At 36.1% G+C, this 18,790-nt stretch overlaps 1 protein-coding gene across 2 annotated transcripts in view; it reads left to right on the top strand.

The window, feature by feature from the left end:
- The window catches only part of ADAM10 (ADAM metallopeptidase domain 10), a 157,061-nt gene that overhangs the window by 117,006 nt on the left and 21,265 nt on the right, over positions 1–18,790 (top strand). For both annotated transcript variants that reach the window (XM_065547969.2, XM_065547970.2), the window contains 3 exons: positions 1,331–1,494; positions 7,116–7,299; positions 13,340–13,490. In XM_065547969.2, coding sequence (XP_065404041.1) covers positions 1,331–1,494; positions 7,116–7,299; positions 13,340–13,490 — 499 coding nt within the window. The remainder of the gene's footprint in view (positions 1–1,330; positions 1,495–7,115; positions 7,300–13,339; positions 13,491–18,790) is intronic.

Below are 18,790 nucleotides of genomic sequence, written 5' to 3'. Positions count from 1 at the left end.
TAAAGTTAATTAAAAGAAAATATGATCTTACCAATATAATGTCTATATAAAGGCATGAATTGACCAGACATTTTCTGATTTTCCTATTATTATTTTTCCAGTTTCTCATAATTGATTTTAGCTGTGAGAGCACTGTCATTTTGCTATTAAATTCTAAAGTCACTGTTAATGAACAGATGAAGTACAAAATGATAAAAATATTTAAGTGGAAATATGGCTTTTCTTTTAAATTTTTATAGTGCCCTAAAGACGTATCGTAACAATCATAATTCAGTTTTTAAATTTATTTTGAAAATTTCAAGCCTGCGGAAAGGTTGCAAGAATAGTATGGTGAAATTCTTCTTCTTCCTTTTTTTTTTTTTTTTTTTTTTTTTTTTTTTTTTTTTAAGACAGAGTCCCACTGTGTCACCCAGGCTGGAGTGCCGTGGCACAATCTCAGCTCACTGCAACTTCCACCTCCCGGGTTCAGGCAGTTCTCCTGCCCGAGTAGCTGGGATTACAGGTGTGCAACACCACACGCAGCTAATTTTTGTATTTTTAGTAGAGATGGGGTTTCACCATGTTGGCCAGGCTGCTCTCAAAGTCCTGACCTCAAGTGATCCACCTGCCTCGGCCTCCCGAAGTGCTGAGATTACAGGCATGAGCCACTGCGCTGAGCAATGGTGAATTCTTGATAGATTAATCAATCATTAACCTTTTGCCGCATTTGCTTTCTATCTCTTCCTTCCTTCCCACCCGTATTCTCTTTTTCCTTCTTTCCTCCACCCCCTCTTTTTTTTTTTTTTTTTTTTTTAACTTTCTTGACATAATTATTTTCTTTTTTTACAAATACATTGTATGTTGTATCTCAGGACATGTACTCATGTGCCTCACTGCTTTTTGTAGAAGTGACTTTCTCAGAATCTTCTTGAGGATATTTTGTTCAACTTTCATTTAACTTAAAATCATAAGATTTCTTTTTAAAAGATGAGAGGAAGTACACTTTGACTCAGTGTAAATATTGATATATTCAAATTGAAAGGAAATGTAAATATTTGTTTTCCTAAATTAATGGGAACAAAATTTGGGGGACATTTTGATTATGAAGAACATTTTGTGAAGATTGTGTACTCAGTCCTGGAAGTTTCTTTATGAGTGTCATTAAAACTTTTATTTGAAGTGACTTCTTAGTCTTGGACCAAAGAAACTTTCGCGTACGTGATACGTTTGAGTACCAGTTCTATTTTAGATTAAAATATAAAATGTTTTCATTTAATATAGCATATATTACCTTTTTAGGGGATAAGGGGAAATAGATGCTAACTTAACCATTTTTTTTGTTCTGGATTAGGAAGCTCTGGAGGAATATGTGAAAAAAGTAAACTCTATTCAGATGGTAAGAAGAAGTCCTTAAACACTGGAATTATTACTGTTCAGAACTATGGGTCTCATGTACCTCCCAAAGTCTCTCACATTACTTTTGCTCATGAAGTTGGACACAACTTTGGATCCCCAGTAAGTATTGTTTAATTATTAGCTTAAAAAATACTTATTAGTCTGAGTTTTGTGTTGAGTGATTTATTTTACATTTACAGTGAAAACAAATGTACTTACGAGTGTTTACTTTTTATGTCAGAGCACGGTAATGTATTTGACCATACTGAAAGGGAGGAAGATAGAATGTTTGTGATTAAAATAAGAAAAGTAAGCATAACAATGCCAGAATTCTGTGAAGGCAAGGAATTTCATCTGGCTTATTCAGACAAAATAATATCTGTATCTCCTGGCCCTAGAACAATGCCTAGTACCTAATGTACTCAAATATCTTTTGAATGAGAATCATTATTCATTGTTTAAAAGTACATTTTGAATATTCAGCAAATTGTGAGAAATTTTTTTTTGTTTTGTTTCTGTTAAAGCATTTTTAGGGAATGAGATATTTAAAAATCTTTACTGTGGAATGAGATTGATATTTTAAAGTCTTTTATCTACTGTGGAATGAGATTGATATTTTAAAATCTTTTATTATGAGAAAATTCTAATATACTCAAAAGTAGAACAAATAGTGCAACAAAGCCTTACATGGCCATGATTTAGAAAAAGGATCAGCAAACATTTTCTGTAAAGGGCCTGCTAGTAAACATTTTAGGCTTCAGGAGCAGCGTTTGGTTTCTGTTGTACGGTCTTTGTTGCTTTTACAATTTGTTAAATGTGGAAAAGCCATTCTTAGTTAAGCCATATAAAAACAGGCTGCTGGCTACTTTGTCAACCCCTAATTCAGAGCCAATAATTGTGAAGATTTTGCCATAACTTCTATCTGTATTTCTTTCTTTTTCTTTGCCATTTAAAGGAACTCTGTTTATCCTTACATATTTCAGCATATATTCCTGAAAAAATAGACATTTTCTAATATAACCACAATGTGGTTATTATACCTAACAAAATTAACAACAATCTTTGGTATTTTCTAATACCCAGTCCATTATATTGATCTTTTAAGTGATCTTAAATATCAGTACAACACAGAAATATTTAATACTGAATGATATTCTCTCTTTGTGATTTTGGTAGAGCTTATTAAAGATAACATTTTGGAAATGTACACTTGAGAACTGTATAGAAATTCATTTTACTTTCACCTTATCACTTGCAAAAGTGCAAGTTTTTATGATTTTTAAAAGTAAGTCATCTACTTGTAGCTTAAAATCCCCAAATGCACTTCTCTAATTTTTCCCATGTTTGTAAAATAGGTGCCATCTCACTAAGTTGCAAGTCTTTCTTATTCTACGTCCCAATCAGAAATTGATAGATTATTATTAATGTTCTTGTATAAGGTATTTAAAATGTGCTTAATCTCTGTAACTCTTGACTGCTTTTGTGATCTGTTCTAAAAAGAGTACTTGGAATTTTAGAGATGAGCAGAGAATTATTGTTCATAGTTGATCTGCGTTTTCAAGAGCAAGTCATCTTGGTTCCAGGCCTTACCAGGTGAATTTTAGTACCCTTCCAGCTACTTGTCTGGCCTATAGTCCCAGGTCACTCATTTTAATGTGCATATATATCACCTGAGAATCTTAAAACACAGATTCTTTTTTGATGGGGCCTGAATTTCTGTATTTCTAACATGCTCCCAGACAATGCTGCTGCTGCTGGTACTCATCTGTGAACTGCACTTGTAGTAGGGAATCTAGACCTTTCTCTTTTCACTTCTTGTCTAGTCTCCTTCCTACCTAACTGCCAGTGAGATGTTTTTATTAAATTAATGTTATATTATTGTTCAATGGAGAAATGGAGAAATTGGTTCACATTATTTGCCTACAACGCTCAATTATACCTCATTCTTTTGCACATGTTGTTAATTCTGCCATCTGTATCCATAGTAGATGGTTGTCTTCATCTGTTTTGTGTTATAAGGGAATATCTGACGGTAGGTAATTTATAAAGAAAAGAGGTTTATTTGGCTCATGATTCTGTAGGCTGTACAAAAAGCATGGTGCTGGCATCTGCTCACCTTCTGGTAAGGGCCTTAGGCTACTTCCACTTATGATGGAGGTAAACAGGTGGTGGCATGTGCAGAGATCACATGGCGAGAGTGGGGGCGGTGGGAGCGTGGGGTCGGGGAGAGAGGGGGTACTAGGCTTTTAACAGCCAGCTCTTGCAGGAACTAAGAGAGTGAGAATGTACTCATGCACCCACCTCCAACCCTTCGGGAAGAGCATTAATCTATTCATGAGGGATCTGCCCCCATGACCCAGGCCTCTCTTGTTAGGCCCCACCAACAACATTGGGATCAAATTTGGGGGGACAGACATCCAAATTATACAATGCTTAATAAATATTTGTTGAGTAACTTAATAGTAAGATCAGCCAGACTCATAAACACCTGAACCCGTCTCCCTTAACATCTTTATCTGAAATCTCTTTCTCTCTTACACATTTGTACTAATGTCAATGTTACTTTTTCTGAGCGGTTCACATTATTTCTTATATTTATTTATCCTATCTGAAATATTTATTGTGCACCTATTATAAACTGCTTTATAAACTTTGTTGTGGAAAGTTTTAATCACAAATGAGACAAAGTTCCTGTCTTTCAGGGTGAAAATTCTAATATGTACCTACTCTCACCAGATTCACCTTTGTGTAAATACAGTGCTAATAATACCACTTCTGCTTACAAACTTCTACTACTTTCTAATATTGCTGATACAATTTCCTTATCTTAATGTTTAGGGTGTTTGATGATTTGGGGTTTAAGAATATTTCTAGTGTTATCTCCCCTCATCTGTCAAATTAAGTAATTCACAGACCTTTAAAACTTTCCTCCACTAGGAAGTCAGTTCCTTCCCATGTCTGCCTATTGAAATCTTGATCCATGTTGTTATATGATGTAAATGAATATGGCCCTTTATAAAAATTAAGAAAATATAACCATTGTAGTTTTATTTATAATACCAAAAAGTTTTAAGCAGCCTAGATGGCCCTACAGTATGAAAATACCACGGAATGTTCTGCAGTCATTTAAATATCAAGTTTTGCGGTGCTCATTTTATACTGTTAAGCTGAAAGAAAGGTGTGTATAACTGTACACCTGGAGGGTGGCTGTGGTGACTCACACCTGTAATCCTAGCACTTTGGGAGTCCGAGGCGGGCAGATTGCTTGAGCCCAGGAGTTCGTGACCAGCCTGGGCAACATGGCGAAACCCTGTCTCTACCAAAAATACATACAAAAACCATTAGCTGGGTGTGGTTGCCTTTACCTGTAGTCCCAGCTACTTGAGAAGCTAAGGTGGGGGAGGATGATTTGAGTCCAGAAGGCCAAGGTTGCAGTGAGCCAGGATCACGCCACTGCACTCCAGCCTGGGGGACAGAGTGAGACTCTTGTCTCAAAAAAAAAAAGTTATAACTGTACACATGGTATAGTCCAAACTTTATATTAAAATATGATATAGCTCAATATAAGTCAGATAGGAAATATATCAAAATTTTAATAGTTATCGTGCATGGTAGATTATGATTGAGGTTTTTTAATGCATTTTTTTGTTTTCTTAATTTTCTTTCTTATAGTTAGAAAAATTTTTCTGTTTTCTTGTCAAACAGATTATAGTTTCTTTGTGAAACCTTTCTCTTGATTTGAACTCTCAATACTTGTGCGTGTCCAGTCAAGATGGCCTTTATGTTCTATTTTATGTTTTGCTTATTCATGTGCTTGTTTTATTCGTTATCTGAGGATGGCAAATAGCTGGCATGCTTGCTTACAATCGGTTCTCCCTTTTATTCCTGTTAATGATGATCTATTACAATATCCCCTGGCCTAGTAAAATAATATTTGACTAGCAATGTCTGTAATGGATTTATGCAGCAGCGGTCAGACTGAGTAGATATGTCAAGATTTGCTATCCTTTAAAAATAGAATGTAAGTGCCTTGAAGGCTAGGGATAATACTTTTCTCATCTTTATATTTTTAGATTTTAGTGCCTCCTTTTATAGCACTGGACATTCATTAATATTTACGGAATTGAAAAGTGGCAAGATATTCTGTGATGACCTCAAGAGTTATACAGAGTTGGGATTTTTTTTTTTCCTTCCTAAAACTCTAATGCTGAGAATAATTGTAGTGCTATACCTTTTTCAGAAACTGCATTATGTTTTTAGGAATAAAACATAAAGCAAGATAATTTTGGTGAACAGTATAGAGTTGTTAAATGCTGAATCTAGATTCAGGAGAAAGGCAAGAGGTATCAGGAAGAATAAAGGTGATAGTAGAGGACACGTTTTTTAATTTAACAGTTGCCTCAGAAGAGGGAATAGAAAATGAAAGTAACTTAGTTGGGCTCCAGGAAAAAGCAGAACGCCCTTGGGTAGTCTTTTTCTATCTTGAGAGTGGAGTTGTTGGGTATTTAAAACAAGATTTTAATTAAATAGCACTATTACTCTAGTGTCCAGTGTTTTTTGCTCCTTCCGATGTGTTGTAGTTGTTTGAGGGGCATTGTGAGGGTTTTTTGTTTTAGTGCATATCCCCCAGGATGGCAGGGGCTGCTGGGATCTGGTAGTAGTGTTCTGTTGCTTGATCTCATAAGCATTACATTGAGAAAATTCAGGGAGCTATGCTTTGGTATTTTTCTTTTCTTTCTTTTCTTTTTTTTTTTTTTGAGACAGAGTCCCGCTCTGTCTCCCAGGCTGGAGTGCAGTGGCGCGATCTCGGCTCACTGCAAGCTCCGCCTCCCAGGTTCATGCCATTCTCCTGCCTCAGCCTCCCGAGTAGCTGGGACTGCAGGCGCCCGCCATCACGCCCGACTAATTTTTTGTATTTTTAGTAGAGATGGGGTTTCACCGTGTTAGCCAGGATGGTCTCAATCTCCTGACCTCGTGATCCGCCCGCCTCGGACCCCCAAAGTGCTGGGATTACAGACGTGAGCCACCGCACCCGGCCTATTTTACTCTATGTATCTGACACTTCAATAAAATTTATCAAAACCAAACACCACTTATGTGCATGTATATGTTACATATACACAGAACTCTGTTTCCTGTTTATTCGGCAAAGCACTATTTTGGTTTTATCTCTAGGCTTTTACCATTTTTCATTTAAAAATATGTCATTGTGTTTCTGTTCCTAGTCAGCATTTTTACTTATCTTTCTTATGTACTGGCTATTAAGTTAGCTGTCTTAGATTCCTGTTCTGTGTATATTTAGCCCCATGCCAGTCTCTTGATTCTTTTGTCTTTCCCCACCTCTATCTTCTCTGAACTAGTCATAACATGTAATTTAACGTATATGTTAGAGACTATTTAGTAGTTTTAAAGTAGTTTATTTTACTGTTACTGGTTTTAAGAGTAAGTGAGCTTATTTTTAATAGACTTTTATGACTGTCTGTCCTCAATTCTAGTCACTGCTTACAAAGTTATAAATTGTTCTGGCTAGAGCTCCACTGATTTTCCTTCTTTTCTAAGACAATGACCCCTAAAAGTGCAAATTCTTTTCCTACTCAAGGTGTAAAACAATTGTAAGATTCTTTTTAAAGGAGAGTCCACAAGCTTCCATTGTTTTCCTGATGAGAACATTACATTTAATCAGTTGACCTGAAAACCTTATTTTACTTCCTGTTTATGTAACTTTATATTCTTTTTGACAGCATGATTCTGGAACAGAGTGCACACCAGGAGAATCTAAGAATTTGGGGCAAAAAGAAAATGGCAATTACATCATGTATGCAAGAGCAACATCTGGGGACAAACTTAACAACAATAAATTCTCACTCTGTAGTATTAGAAATATAAGCCAGGTTCTTGAGAAGAAGAGAAACAACTGTTTTGTTGGTATGTATATTTTCCTAACATTTTGTTATGAACATTTTCAAACATTCAGACAACTTGAAATAATTCTACAGTGATTACTGACATACCCACCACCTGCATTTTACTATTGCTAACACTTTGCTGTATGTCCTTTATCTCGTTATTTCTTAATCTTGCCATGTCTCAATTCATGATGTATTGCAATTTAAAGTAAGTTGCAGCCATCAGTATGCTTCACACTTAAGAACATTTTAGTCTACAGATCATTAACTAGAGTTCAATAGTGTTTATGGTTCTTTTTCTGTTTTCTACGTAAGTGAAATGCACAAATTTTAAGTTCATCATTTGATGAATTTTGACAGAGGCATTTACCTGTGTAAACTACCTATCAAGATACAGGACATTTCTGTCACCCCAAAACTTTCTTTTATCACCCTTCCCAATCAAGCTCTGTCCCAACACACCCTCAGAGGCAACCGCTATCTGATTTATTTCACTATACATTGGCTTTGTCTTCATATAAGTGGAATTACACAGTTTGTACCCTTTTGTGGAAGGCTGTTTAACTCAGCATACAGCTCTGAGATTCGTCATTAGTATTTTGCTCCTTTTTATTGCTGAGTAGTATTACATTGTATGAGTATGTCCTAGTTTGTACATTTACTCTCCTATAATGAATACCTTGGATTTGGGATAATGTGAATAAAGTTACTACGAGAGTATTTCTTATTTTAGCAAAATATATATAACATAAAATTTGCCATTTTAAACTGATTTTAAATGTACAGTACTGTGACATTAATTATATGTACAGTGTTGAATGTGAATGTAATCAATTATATTCACTATTCATTTGCAAACTTTTTCATCATCCCAAACAGAAATTCTATAACCATTAAGCAGTAATGCTCTGTCTTCCTCTCAGCCCCTGGTAATCTCTAATCCACTTTCTGTCTTTATGAATTAGCCTATTTTGGGTATGTAAGTGAGGACATAACAATATTTGTTCTTTTGTGCCTGTCTTATTTCACTTAACATAATATTTTCAAGGTTTATGTGTGTTGTAGCATGTATCAGAGTTCCATTCCTTTTTATGGCTGAATAATATTCCATTGTATGTATAGACCAGATTTTGTTCTTCCAATAATCTGTTATGTCTTTCTTGTGGCATTGTACATACTCTAAATATTTACTTTGTATTAGGGTTTTTTTGTGTGTGTGTCCTTGTCCTATTTCACATAGGTTTCTTTAGGGGAAACACTGAGGCTTATTCATCTTTGTACATTAAGAGCACTTAAAGAGGGGTTAAACATGTGACAGCAAAGGAGAAAGAATTGAGGAAGATTTCCAGATAAACATGGGATTTTGTTTTTAATTGCAATTTTATTGAGACGATTATAGATTCACATACAGTTCATAAGAAGTAATATATTCTCTGTACCCTTCACTCAGTCACTCAGTTCCCTCCAATGCTAATGCCTTGCAAGACTGTAGTACAATATCATGACCAGGATGTTGAGATTCAGAAAATCCATAGATCTTATTCCAATTTCCCTAGTTTTTTTGTTCTCATTTCTCTTCGTGTATATTTAGTTCTATACAATTTTATTACATGTGTAGATTTATGTATCCACCGTCACAGTCAAGAGTCAGAACAGTTCTGTCATTATAAGGATCCCTCATTGTTTTATAACCATGCTTACCTCCCTTCTGTTGTTCCTCCCTCTGCCTACTACCCTGTTCTCCATATGTAAAATTGTGTCACTTCAAAAAAAAGTTATATAAATAAAATCAGATAGTATACAACCTTTTGGAATTGCCTTTTTTCACTCAGCATAATTCCCTGGGGATTCATCTAAATTGTTGCTTTATCAATAGTTCGTTCTGTTTTATTTCAGAGTAGTATTCCATGGTATGTATGTACTGCAGTTTGTTTAACCATCCATTTGAAAGACATCTGGGCTGTTTCCAGTGTTTGGCTATTATGAATAAAGCAGCTGTAAACATTCATGTATAGGTTTTTTGTATAAATATAAGTTTTTACTTTGAGATAAATGCTCCCAAATCTAGTTATTGGACCATATAGCAATTGCTTGTTTTGCTTTGTACAAAACTGCCAAACTCTTTTCCGGGGTGGCCATACTATTTTATGTTCTCACCAGCACTGCACAGATGTTCCAGTTTCTCTGCATCTTCACAACCATTTGATGTTTTCACAGTTTTTTATTTTAGCTGTTCTGATGGGCGTGTTGTGATATCTCATGGTTTTAATTTGCATTTCTCTGGTGGCTAATGATGCTGAACATCTTTTCATGTGCTTATTGGCCATTTATAAATCATCTTTGATGAAATGTCTGTCCATGTTTTTTGGTCATTTCTAGTGGGACTTTTTTCTTTTCTTGGGAGTATTGAGAGTTCTTGATACAGTCTAGATACTAGTCCTCTGTCAGATACTGGTTTCCAAATATTTTCTCCCTGTCTGTAGCTTGTCTTTTCACCCTTTTCACAGTTCTTTCTTGAGCAAAAGTTTAAAATTTTGATAAGGTCCCAGTAATCAGTTTTTTATTGTATTGATTGGCCTTATCTTTAAAGCCTTCTTTTTCTAAGGGCAGATTGAAATTCCATTGATATTATAATTTGTTACTGTTATTATCAGTGGTTGTTTTTCTAATGCTTCTTAATGTACAGGTACATTAAGATTCTTCATTTGTAAACTGGATTTTCACAGTAAACCTTCTGATATAAGTTGACTTTTAAAAATGTACATATTGCTTTGTAGGTATTAACAGGAAAGAAAATTTTTTCTTAAATTATAACAAAATGTGTACCTATTATAATTTTTGCATTTAAACAATATTTTTAGGCCAGGCAGGGTGGCTCATGCCTGTAATCCCAGCACTTTGGGAGGCCAAGAGAGGCAGATTGCTTGAGGCCAAGAGTTTGGAACCAGCCTGGCCAACATAGCGAAACCCTGTCTCTACAAAAAATAAAAAGATAAGCGAGCTGTGGTGGCATGCGCCTGTAGTCCCAGCTACTCGGGAGTCTGAGGCACAAGAATTGCTTGAACCCAGGAGTTGGAGGTTGCAGTGAGCTAAGATTGTGCCACTGCACTTTAGCCTGGGCAACAGAGCGAGACTCTATCTCAAACAAACAAATAGTACCTTCACTGTTGTTTAAACTGTTAGCAAATAACTAACTTGAAGTACTAATTTTATATGAAATAAAAATGTGTGGTAAATAATGTGTCTAACATTTTATGACTTCATTATTTTTCTTCTAAATTACGTGTCATGTAAATTATAAAATTATTACTAGACTCATAAAAATCATTATTTACCTAGTATATGTGTGCAGATGCATACTTCTAGTTATTTTTGGTTTTGTTTTGCTTTTTTTTTGAGACAGTGTCTCACCCTGTCACCAGGCTGGAGTGCAGTGGCACGATCTCGGCTCACTGCAGCCTCCACCTCCCAGATTCAAGCAATTCTCCTGCCTCAGCCTCCCGAGTAGCTGGAACTACAGGTGCGCACCACCACGCCCAGCTGATTTTTTTGTATTTTTAATAGAGACAGGATTTCACCATGTTGGCCAGGATGGTCTCGATCTCTTGACCTTGTGATCCGCCTGCTTCGGCCTCCCAAAGTGCTGGCATTATAGATGTGAGCCACCTCACCTGGCCTTTTTTTTTTTTTTTTTTTTAAATTTCACTTTAAGTTCCAGGATACAAGTGCAGAATGTGTAGGTTTGTTACATGGGTATACGTGTGCCATGGTGGTTTACTGCACCTATCAACCTGTCATCTAGGTTTTAAGCCCTACATGCATTAGCTGTTTGTCCTAATGCGCTCCCTCCCCTTACTCCCTACCCCTGAACTGGCCTTTGTATGTGGTGTTCTCCTCCCTGTGTCCATATGTTCTCATTGTTCAACTCCCACTTATGAGTGAGAACATGTAGTGTTTGGTTTTCTGTTCCTGTGTTAGTTTGCTGAGGATAATGGCTTCCAGCTTCATCCATGTCACTGCAAAGGACATGATCTCATTCCTTTTTATGGCTGTGTAGTATTCCATGGTGTATATGTATCACATTTTCTTTATCCAGTGTATCATTGATGGGCATTTGGGTTGATTCCATGTGTTTGCTATTATAAATAGTGCATGCTTCTAGTTTTTGAGAACAAAAGAGATGGCTTAAAGTGAAACAGAGGTGAAGCTTCAATAACCTCCAAGATTTTTAAAAATAGTCGATGTGGTTAAGAATGAACTTTCTGCTTTCACCTAGGCCAGTTTGGCTCTGGAGAGCAGGGGCCTCCACAGCAACATCCTTGGGGGCCCTGAAATCGAGGTTCAGCTCCTCTGTGCCCTTAGGGTCTGGGTTCTCAGCCCTGTTGCCAAGTGGCTTTGTCCCAGCTCCTTTCTTCTGGGCCAGTGTGAGGGCATATGTTCATGCCAAGCTTCTGTTTTATATTGCAGATATAAATAAAGGAAGATAATTTACCATAAAGAAATAATTCTCTGAATATAAAGCCAGTCTTTCTAGAACATTTTTGATTTAGATGGGCCTCATGTGGGATTGTATGGGTTCCTGTGTTGAGATGTATGTGTTCCCTTCTACTTATTCAATTCTCAACTTAAAGCCTGTACAATGACTGTTTTCCACGTTGATCTGGTATAGTAGAAAGAAAAGAGCACCAGATTGTAGACCTAGAAAACCCTAGGTTTTTGCCTATACTGGGGTATATGGTCTCTAGCAGGTTACATACTCCTTGGAAGTTAGTTTTATTTCCTAGAATATTTAAGGCATTTGATTTTTATCATTCTTTGCAGTTGCCAAAGCTCTTTGATTTTATGATCTTACAAAGAGGAGTATTTCTATTCCAATTTTAAATTCCATTGACAAAAATCAAAGAACTTTAGAAGACTGCTGAAGAAATTTTCTAAAATTATTCACTATGCTTAGATGAGACTGTCTAATCTTAATCAACCAAGATCTGGCTCAATACCATTAAGGTCTGTGAGAATACAGAAGATATAAATAATACATGTTTTTTCCCTTAAGGAGCTTGGTTTAGTTCAGCAGCAAAACTAATGTACATTAAAAAAAACAAAAAACAAAAAAACCTACTGATTGTATTACAATCAGCTAAATAGAATGTGGAACATTTCATAGACAAAATCACCCAACTTCTTTAACAGATCAATGGTGTAAAAATAAATAAAAATGGGGAAATCTATTATACGTTAAAAGAACATAAGAGACCTCTCAGAAAGCAACCATGAGGGGAGGAGATGGGGTTAGGGGAAGCTTGTTTGAAACTTGATTCACAGCAACAAATTGTAAAGAGACAGTTGAGGAAAACTGCACATGACTTGGCTGTTAGATGTTATTAAGCATGTTATTAATTTTGTTAGATATGATCATGATTATTATGGTTAGGTTTAAATAAGAAAAAAAACTTTATGTCTTAGTGATACATCCTGAAGTATTTACAGGGACAATAATATGTTAGGTGGGGTTGTTTTAAAATACCGCAGAAAAAAATTATGGTAGTAAATGAGATAAGAGGAGCATATTGTTGATAATTGTTAAAGATGAGTGACTGGTACATGGGAGTTCATTGTACCTATTCTTTTAGTACTTTTAGGTATGTTTGAAATTTTCTGTTGCAAAAACAGGCTTAATTTTTTTTTTCCTGGTTAGTGAAGCCCTAACTTGATTTGTATTTGTGTGATATAAATAGTACAGTCAATAAAGCTCAATGTAGCATGGCCTAAGTTGCAAATTACACTTCGAGAAGGGACCCTCTGTCAAATCCCCTCACTGTACAGATTAAGAAACTGAAGGCCCCAAAAGGCAAGTGACTTGCCCAAGATCACATTGCTAGTTAGTAGCAGACCCCCTGTTAGAATTAGGTCTCGTGGTTTCCGGATTTCCTAGTTTGTTCTACTTACTCATCAAAGTTTTCCTTTATCCCTTTGTTATGATGATCTAAAGAATTTGTGAATTTTAAATAAAATTAATGTGTGCATGCAATTGTTTACCTTGCCTTGTTTATTTTCCTCAGAATCTGGGCAACCTATTTGTGGAAATGGAATGGTAGAACAAGGTGAAGAATGTGATTGTGGCTATAGTGACCAGTGTAAAGATGAATGCTGCTTCGATGCAAATCAACCAGAGGGAAGAAAATGCAAACTGAAACCTGGGAAACAGTGCAGGTACCTTGCTAATTTCAGTGATGTTAACATTCTTGTACAGTTACCTGAATGCAGTTGTGACAAATTTAAAATTGAGATGCATATGGTTTTGAAACTTTGCTTTTATTTGTTTTCTTTTTCTGAAATAGTGTTGGTTAGTGCTCTGTTATTGGCAGATTGAACTACTTTTCTTTTTCCTTTTCTTTTATTTGAGATAGGGTCTCACTCTATTGCCAGGCTGGAGTGCAGTGGCGTGATGTCGGCTCACTGCAGCTTGCACCTCCCGGGCTCTATTGATCCTCCCACCTCAGCCCCCTGAGTAGCTGAGACTATAGGCATGTGCTGCCACACCCAGCTAATTTTTGTATTTTTTTGTAGACAGAGTTACGCCATTTGCCCAGGCTTGTTTGGACTACTTTTAATAGTAATTTGTGTAGTGAGTATTAACAAAAGGATATACTAAAAGGACATACTAAAAAGAATCCTAAAACATACATATTCTTTAGTTACTTATTGTGAAAATGTAACTATCTTCCATATTTTTAAAATCTTTAAATATTTGGTTAATGTGGAATCCATTTACTTTTCTAACTTGGCGAAATATAACTATTTCACTTATCAGATTTACTTTGGTAGCAGTGTAAGCAATTGTTTGTACAAGACTTTTTTTTTTTTTTTTGAGATAGAGTCTCAAAAAAGCCTGTCGCCCAGGCTGGAGTGCAGTGGCATGATTTCAGCTCACTGCAACCTCTGCCTCCCAGGTTCAAGCATTTCTACTGCCTCAGCCTCCTGAGTAGCTGGGACTACAGGTGTGTGCCACCATGCCTGGCTAATTTTTTGTATTTTTAGTAGAGTTGGGGTTTCACTATGTTGGCCAAGTTGGTCTCGGACTCCTGACCTTCAAGTGATCTGCCCACCCTCCCCTCCCGAAGTGCTGGGATTAAAGGTGTGAGCCACTGCACCTGGCCACTTCAGTATGTTTTAAACGGCTGGTCTGTATATCCTAGTTTGATTTTAGCATGAAAATGTGAGAGAAAGTAATAAATTAACTAATGTGTGATGTAACTGAAAAAATACTGATAAATTGCCTAATATTCAATCCATTTTCCATTGTAGCCTTTTACTAAAGGTAAATAGGGCAAGAATGTGGAATGTAGTACGCTTTGACTATTAAAAAAAAAAAAAAAGACACTTAAACACTTTTCTTGACTGTTTGGTTCAGTAACTTCGTATTCCTTTTTTTTTTTTTTTTTGAGACAGAGTCGCGCTCTGTCGCCCAGGCTGAAGTGCAGTGGTGCCATCTCTGCTCACTGCAAGCTCCGCCTCCCAGGTTCACGCCATTCTCCTGCCTCAGCCTCCTGAGTAGCTGGGACTACAGGCGCCCTCCACCACGCCCAGCTAATTTTTTGTGTTTTTTAGTAGAGATGGGGTTTCACTGTGTTAACCAGGATGGTCTTGATCTCCTGACCTCGTGATCCGCCTGCCTCAGCCTCCTGAAGTGCTGGGATTACAGGCATGAGCCACTGCGCCCAGCCCCTATTCCATTTTTAATTGATAAATAATAATTGTACATATTTACGAGGTACATGTGATATTTTGATACATGCATACAATATATAATGATTATACAATATGTAAGATAATTAGGATATTTATCTCAGATATTTATCATTTCTTTGTCTTGGAAACATTTCAAATCTTCTACTTTGAAATTTACAATTAGTTATTGTTAATTGTAGTAACTTTACTGTGCGATCAAACACTAGAGCTCATTCCTTCTGTGTGTTTGTGACCATTAACCAATCTCTCTTTATCCACCTCCCCACTACCCTTCTCATCCTGTTGTAACCACCGTTCAACTCTCTACCTCTATGAGATCAACTTACTTTGCTCTCACATATGAGTAACAACATGTGCTATTTGTCTTTCTAGGTCTGGCTTATTTTATTTAACATGATGACTTCTATTTCCGTTCCTGTTACTGCACATGACAGTATTTTGCTCTTTTTTGTGATCAAGTATATACCACCTTTTCTTTATCCATTTGTTTCTTGGTGGACACTTAGACTGATTCTGTATCTTGGCTATTATGCATAGTGATACATAGGGCTGTTGGTATCCCTTTTGTATACTGACTTCCTTTTCTTTGGATGTATACCCAGCCGGATCATATAGTAGATCTATTTTTAGTTTTTAGAGGAACTTCTATACCAGTTTACACAGTGGCTATACTAATTTATATTCCCACTGGCAGTAAACTAATGGTTCCTGATCTGCACATCCTTACCAGTATCTTTGTTTGTTTATTTTTGATCATTTTGATAATGGTCATTTTAACTGAGTGTATCTCACCATGGCTTTGATTTGTGTTTCCCTGATGGTTAGTGATATTGAACATTTTTTCATGTATTTGTTAGTAATTTATATGTCTTCTTTTGAGAAATGTTTATTTAGATCATTTGTCTACTTTTTAGTGAGATTATTTATTTTTTTGCTGTTGAGTTGTTTGAGTTCCTTGTACATTCTGTCAGTCCTTAGTCAGATGAATAATTTGAAAATGTTTTCTCCCATTCAGCAGATTGTCTCTTCACTCTGTTGATTGTTTCCTTTTCTGTACAGAAGCTTTTTAGTGTGTGTAACCCTATTTGCCTGTTTTTGCTTTTGTTGTCTGTGCTATTGAGGTCTTACTCAAAAATCTTGGCTCAGATCAACGTCCTTATGTGCTTCCCCAGTGTTTTCTTTTAGTAGTTTCATAGTTTCGGGCCTTAAATTTATATCACATTTTGATTTGGTTTTGGTATGTGGTGAGACATAGGGGTCTAATATCATTTTTCTGCATATATATATATATATATATATATATATATATATATATATATATACAGTTTTCCCATCACCACTTATTGAAGAGACTGTCCTTTCCCCACTGAATGTTCAAAAATCACCTTTGTCAAAAATCAATTGACTGTAAATATATAGATTTTTTTCTGAGTTCTCTGTTCTGTTTTATTGGTTGATGTGTGTTTTTATGTCAGTATCATGCTGTTTTAGTTGCTATAGCTTTGTAGTATATTTTGAAATTAGGTGGTGTGATGCCTCCAGCTTCGTTCTTTTGGCTATTGGAGTCTTCTGTGGTTTCATATGACTTTTAGGATTGTTTTCTCTTTATCTGTGAAGAATGTCATTGGTATTTGGATAGGGGTTACATTGAATCTGTAGATTGCTTTTGGTAGTATGGCCATTTTCACAGTATTAATTCTTCCAGTCCATGAACATGAAATGTGGTTTTTTGTTTTTTTTGACTTGTTCAATTTCTTTCATTAGTGTTTTATGGTTTTCCTTGTAGAAATTTAATAAACTTACCTCCTTCTGTTTATTAAACTCACTCTTTTTTTGCAGCTATTATAAATGAGATTGATTTCTTTTTCTGCTATTTTCTTGTATATAGAAACACAACTGATTTTTTAATGTTAATTTTGTATCCTGCAACTGTTCTGAATTCATTTATCAATTCTAAGAGTTTTCAGTGGAGCTTTAAGGGTTGTCTATATATGTAAGATTATGCTGTCTACAAACAGGAACAGTTTGGCTTCCTTCTTTCCAGTTTGTATATCCTTTTTTTTTTTTCTCTTGCCTAATTGCTCTGGCTCAGAACTTCCATTACTATATTGATAAGAGTGGCAAGAGTGAACATTCTTTTCTTGTTCTAGTTCTTTTTTTTTCTTTTTTATTTTACCTGGTGATCAGGAAGTATTGTTGGGAGACTTTTTTTTTTTTTTTTTACTGATTCAATCTTGTTACTTGTGATTGGTCTGTCCAGGTTTTCTATTCTTACTTCAATCTTGGTAGGTCGTATGTGTCCAGGAATTTATTAATTTTCATTCGGTTTTCCCATTTATTGGCATATAGTTTATTGTAATGGACTCTAGTGATTCTTTGTATTTATGTGGTATCAGTTATAATGTCTCCTTTTTTGTTTCTGATTTTATTTGGATTTTTTTCCTTGTCTGGTTAATGGATTGTTGATTTTATCTTTCTAAGAAACCAACTGTTCGTTTTGTTGATTTTTTTTTTTTTTGAGACGGAGTCTCGCTTTGTTCCACAGACTGGAGTGCAGTGGCGCAATATTGGCCCACTGCAAGCTCTGCCTCCCGGATTCACGCCATTCTCCTGCCTCAGCCTCCTGAGTAGCTGGGACTCCAGGTGCCCACCACCACTCCTGGCTAATTTTTTTTTGTATTTTTTAATAGAGACAGAGTTTCACCATGTTAGCCAGGATGGTCTCGATCTCCTGACTTTGTGATCCATCCACCTCAGCCTCCCAAAGTGCTGGGATTATAGGCATGAGCCACCGCGCCCAGCCTGATTCTTTGGATTTTTTTTAGTCTCAATTTTGTTTATTTCTGCTCTGATCTTTATTATTTCTTTTCTTCTAATTTGTGGTTTGGTTTGTTCTTGCTTTACTGATTCCTTGAGGTGCATTATTAGGTTGTTTATCTTTCTACTCTTTCTATGTAGACATTTATTGCTATAAACTTCCCTCTTAATATTGCTTTAGCTGTATCCCATAGTATTTGGTATGTTGTGTTTTTCTATTTTTAGTTGTTTCAGAGAGCTTTTAAACTTCATTTTTAATTTCTTCAGCGACTCATTGGTTGTTCAGAAGCAAGTTGTTTAATTATGTGTTTGTACAGTTTCTAAAGTTCCCCTTGTGATTGATTTCTAGTTTTATTCCGTTGTGTTCAGAAAAGATACTTGATATGATTTCTGTTTTTAAACATCTGTTGATAATGGTTTTATAGCCTAATAGGTGGTCTGTCCTGGAGAAGGTTTCATGTGCTAATGAAAAGAATGTATATTCTGCCATAGCTGTTGGATGAGTGTTCTGTAAATGTCTGTTAGATCTATTTGGTCTAAAGTGTAGTTCCAATCCAGTGTTTCTTTCTTGATTTTCTGTCTAGATCATCTGTCCAGTGCTGAGAATGGACTGTTGAAGTCTCCAATCATTGCTTTATTGGAGTTGATCTCTCTCTTTAGATCTAATGGTATTTGCTTTATGTATCTGGGTGCTTTGGTGTTAGGTGCATATAGATTTAGAATTGTTATGTCCCCTTGCTGAATGGAACATTTTATCACTATATAATGACCTTTTTTGTCTCCTTTCACAGTTTTTTTTGGAGACAGGGTCTTGCTCTGTCACCCAGGCTTGAGTGCAGTGGCATGATCTCAGCTCACTGCAACCTACACCTCCCGGGTTCAAGTGATTCTCCTGCCTCAGCCTCCCAAGTAGCTGGGACTACAGGCATGCATCACCATGCCCG

Source organism: Macaca fascicularis, chromosome 7 (genome assembly GCF_037993035.2).
Source record: "Macaca fascicularis isolate 582-1 chromosome 7, T2T-MFA8v1.1".
Taxonomy (NCBI): Eukaryota; Metazoa; Chordata; class Mammalia; order Primates; family Cercopithecidae; genus Macaca; species Macaca fascicularis.
The sequence above is the reverse complement of the archived record's forward strand: the minus strand, read 5'-3'. Positions and strand labels throughout refer to the sequence as shown.